The 3,531-nt window shown below is 51.3% G+C and overlaps 2 protein-coding genes across 2 annotated transcripts in view; both read right to left on the minus strand.

The window, feature by feature from the left end:
• The window catches only part of CCR75_005713 (uncharacterized protein), a gene marked incomplete at both ends in the record, with an annotated part of 1,656 nt that extends 785 nt beyond the window's left edge, over window positions 1-871 (minus strand). The window contains one exon of the mRNA XM_067963789.1: window positions 1-871. This exon is cut by the window's left edge and continues 785 nt beyond it. Within this exon, the coding sequence (XP_067821948.1) occupies window positions 1-871 (871 nt within the window).
• Window positions 872-1,044: 173 nt separating this feature from the next.
• Window positions 1,045-3,115, minus strand: CCR75_005712 (uncharacterized protein; the record flags this gene model as incomplete). The annotated part of the gene is given in 2 exon segments (XM_067963788.1): window positions 1,045-1,082; window positions 1,093-3,115. The coding sequence occupies 2 exon segments, from the start codon at window positions 3,113-3,115 to the stop codon at window positions 1,045-1,047; spliced, it is 2,061 nt and encodes a 686-aa protein (XP_067821947.1).
• Between the last annotated feature and the right edge of the window lie 416 nt (window positions 3,116-3,531).

Here is a 3,531-nt window from a genome sequence, read left to right on the forward strand (position 1 = left end):
CTGCACAAACCCAGGACCCTACTTGCAACTCCCTAGCACCCGGAGGGTGGGTCGTCAGCTCCGCGAGCCAACAATCCTCCTTCCCCAAGCACATCTTCTCATATAGACGAAGTTTAGCAATCGTTGTACGCACTATAAACGGGGGTAACCGTGCCTCGATGCCCAGAGCGTAGGTAGGAGCAGGCGCCGTTGGCTTTATCCCAAACATAAGTTTGAGGCCCTCCTGAAGGAGCGCATTAAAGCCAACACATGACGCTAGCGTCCCACCCCATAGCTCAGCACCATACAGCGCGGTCGCCATAACGACGTTGTTAAACAACAAAACCCTCGTCATTATCGGGAATGTGCGATTCCGAACCAAGTGTCGTACGCGATTCATCGCTAGTCTCGCTTTCGCAAGCACTGATTGCCTCATAAAGTCTAAACTAACATCCGTGGTAAAGGGAAGACCGAGGTACTCATAAGACTCCACTATGGGAATCAGAGTACCATGAAGTTTTGCCTCGATGTTACTAGCCTCAGCTCGAGTGTATCCTACAGGTAGGATAGCACATTTCGAGCCATCAGCTTTCACACCAAAGCTCATACCCCATTCGTCTCCCCAGCGTTCCAAAGTTTCTACAAGTTGAACCACTTGATCAGCCGTTTCAGCTAAAAGCACCATGTCGTCGGCAAACAACAACCCCACTAGGAGTCGTGTAAGACCAGTAACACGGCACCCCAAACCTCGCATGCCGTCGAGAACGTCATTAATATACACACTAAACGCCACCGGCGAGAAAGGGTCGCCTTGTGGTACACCAATCTCCTGTCTAACAGGAGCCGATAATCCACTCCGCGTCCGAACTCGCATCGCTGAAGATCGGTACATACTTTTAACGAACTCGAGCGAACGTCCGGCAACTCCAATCGCTTGAAGTTTCTGGAAGATCGCCTCATGTGGAACCCGGTCGTAGGCTTTCGCGATGTCAATAAACACTGCGTAAACACAGCGTTTTTCAGCACGAATGCGCTGTAGTACCTCATAAAGAGCCACTACTTGCATCATGCATTCCCGGCGAGGTCGAAATCCCCCTTGTTCTCTAATCAAACGACCAGAAGACTCAAGGGACTTCGATGTACGAACCGCAATGATCCGCATAATAAGTTTCAAGATAGAATCCATTAGAACTATCCCTCGATAATTATCTCGATCGGTCAAGTCGCCCTTCTTAGGAATGGCAACTATCCACTTCTCGGTCATATCACGCGGGATTGTTCCTCGAAGATATACCGAATTAACCATCCCTAGCAGACAGCAAGCCATCGCATTAGGCGGTTCCAACGGCGCTGGCTCACCCCATTTAAGGGGCGACGCACAGGCTTTAAATATCTCGGTAGGGATTCCAGACGACCCTGGCATTTTACCCGACTGCGTTGTCTCCAGACAACTCTTCAGTTCGGGCCAGGTAATACGGTCAGAGATCCCAGGCAACACACCTAGGATCGGGAGCTCGCACCGCGGCACCCAATCTGAATCCGTATGAAGAAGCCGTTTAAAATGTTGGTGCCATGCCTCCGCCTCCGCCGATCCCCCTATAACAAGAGAATCCGCATCATTGCGTACGGGACAAAGCTGCGACTGGTCTTCAGTCATCGACCGAGCCAGTCTCCACCACTTTTTACTATCGTGTTCAACAAGATTGCGAGACATCAAGTGGACATGTGCCAACCACGAGACTTTCCCACATTCTCTAACACCACGACGGGCCTCTTTTTGAAGGGTCGCATACTGCATGTATGCTTTTTGTGCTGCCACAGGAGAACGAGCCAAGCAACACCGCCGCCACCATTTCCTAGCACAAGAGTAGTTACTTCTTACGCGAGGTGATAGCGTATAGGTCTGCTTAAATCGCTCAGGCCGAGGTACGACTGGGACTTCAAAAGTCCTGTCAACCTCGTCACACACCCTTCGGGTCGTCGATACCAAGTGTTGATATTGTACATCCACCGGAGCCTCCAAGTCGTCCATTAGGTCAACAAGTGGGTCCCAGTAGTTATGTAACGCAATCTCATCGGCATCACGCCACCAACCATTTCCATTACACCGCACCTGTGACTCCACCGAAACGGGGTTACATGGTAGGGAGGTACCCGTCGACAAAGACAACAGGTACGGTAAATGGTCGGACAGGCGATAGTCTTGAAGCACTGTATGCTTACACTCACCAAGAGACGCTAGACTTGAGTTATAAAACCCGTAGTCCAGCGTAGACATCGCTTTCTCACGAATATAGAAAGTCTTCTTCGTTTGAGAAGGCGGGTTTAACAGAGACACCCCTAACGTCATACTAGCACGGAGAACCCGTTGCTTATCCTGGTTGAAATCCCCCAGCATTATAGTAGGCCATTGGCCACTATAGCGCCGGAAAGTCCTCAGCATAGAACTAAGGACAGCCTCCTTCCTTGGAGTATGACCGCAGTAGATGTTGCCAACTACTACACCATTAGGGGCCCAAGACGGGAATATACGCACCCAAAGATGCTGTCCCGATTTGGATCTAGAGAGCACATAAGAAGGGATCGATTTATGGACCAACGTAGTCAGACCACGCCGGCCCTTCCCGATACCCATCCCTAGAGAATGCGAGGTATAACCGGCAAGACGCAATTGCCAGCCGTCATCTAATAGGAGCGTCTCTTGGATACAAAGTACCCCGATACGCTCCCTAAACAACAGCTGATCTAGCTCCTGCCTCTTATGTCGTACCCCACAAACATTCAACGTGGCAAATTTGAACTTGGTAGTCCCAGCATTAGGAGAGATTGAAAGCGTCCGAGGTGACGGCACCCGCCGCCCCCTCTTTCGCGATCGCTCCTTCCACCGCCGAGACCTAAAGACGCGCCATCCTGCTGGTATACGTAGGCTCAGCACCGCCAATAAGGAAGGCCAAGCCGACGTTCCCACCCAGATGTCGTATCGCCAAGAACGGCCCATGGCACGGACACGCTGGATCTTCAACAACGCCGAAAGATCCACCCCCCAAGACGCCATTACATCCCATAAACGAGACGTTGAGTATGATGCCGTGTAAGTCCACAGGCAAAGACGGACAGCCGAGCCATCACGTTCCATAGCCTTAAAGACCTGCACCGGCGGTCGAATCGGGGGTCGCGTCCTAACACTATTAAATGCGTTTCCATGTTTGTTGTTATTGTGTCTCATAGAGTTGAATGAATAAGTTTTTGAGCTGACATTCCAGCGCTGGTCAGGGTTTTTGTGGGTTTTGCATGGGCGGCCCGAGGACCTCCCCACTATGGGAGATGTATTGCAGACCCCCCCTCCGGCCCAGACGATTAAGTCTGGGGAATGTTTAGGCCAAAAAATGACCAAGGAGGTTACACCGCCACCAGTCGGTTCACCAAAGCTCCATTGGAGCTGCGGTGTGTATCCTATCCCCCCTCGACCTGAAGCCAATTTAAGAAGCAGCAGGTACTTGGAAGGGATCAAGGCGAAGCGCCGAAGCACTTCTGAATATAGCCAAGGGTGGA

This window comes from Bremia lactucae (genome assembly GCF_004359215.1).
Source record: "Bremia lactucae strain SF5 chromosome Unknown BlacSF5_NotPlaced_18_SHOA01000004.1_1233567bp, whole genome shotgun sequence".
Lineage (NCBI taxonomy): Eukaryota > Oomycota > Peronosporomycetes > Peronosporales > Peronosporaceae > Bremia > Bremia lactucae.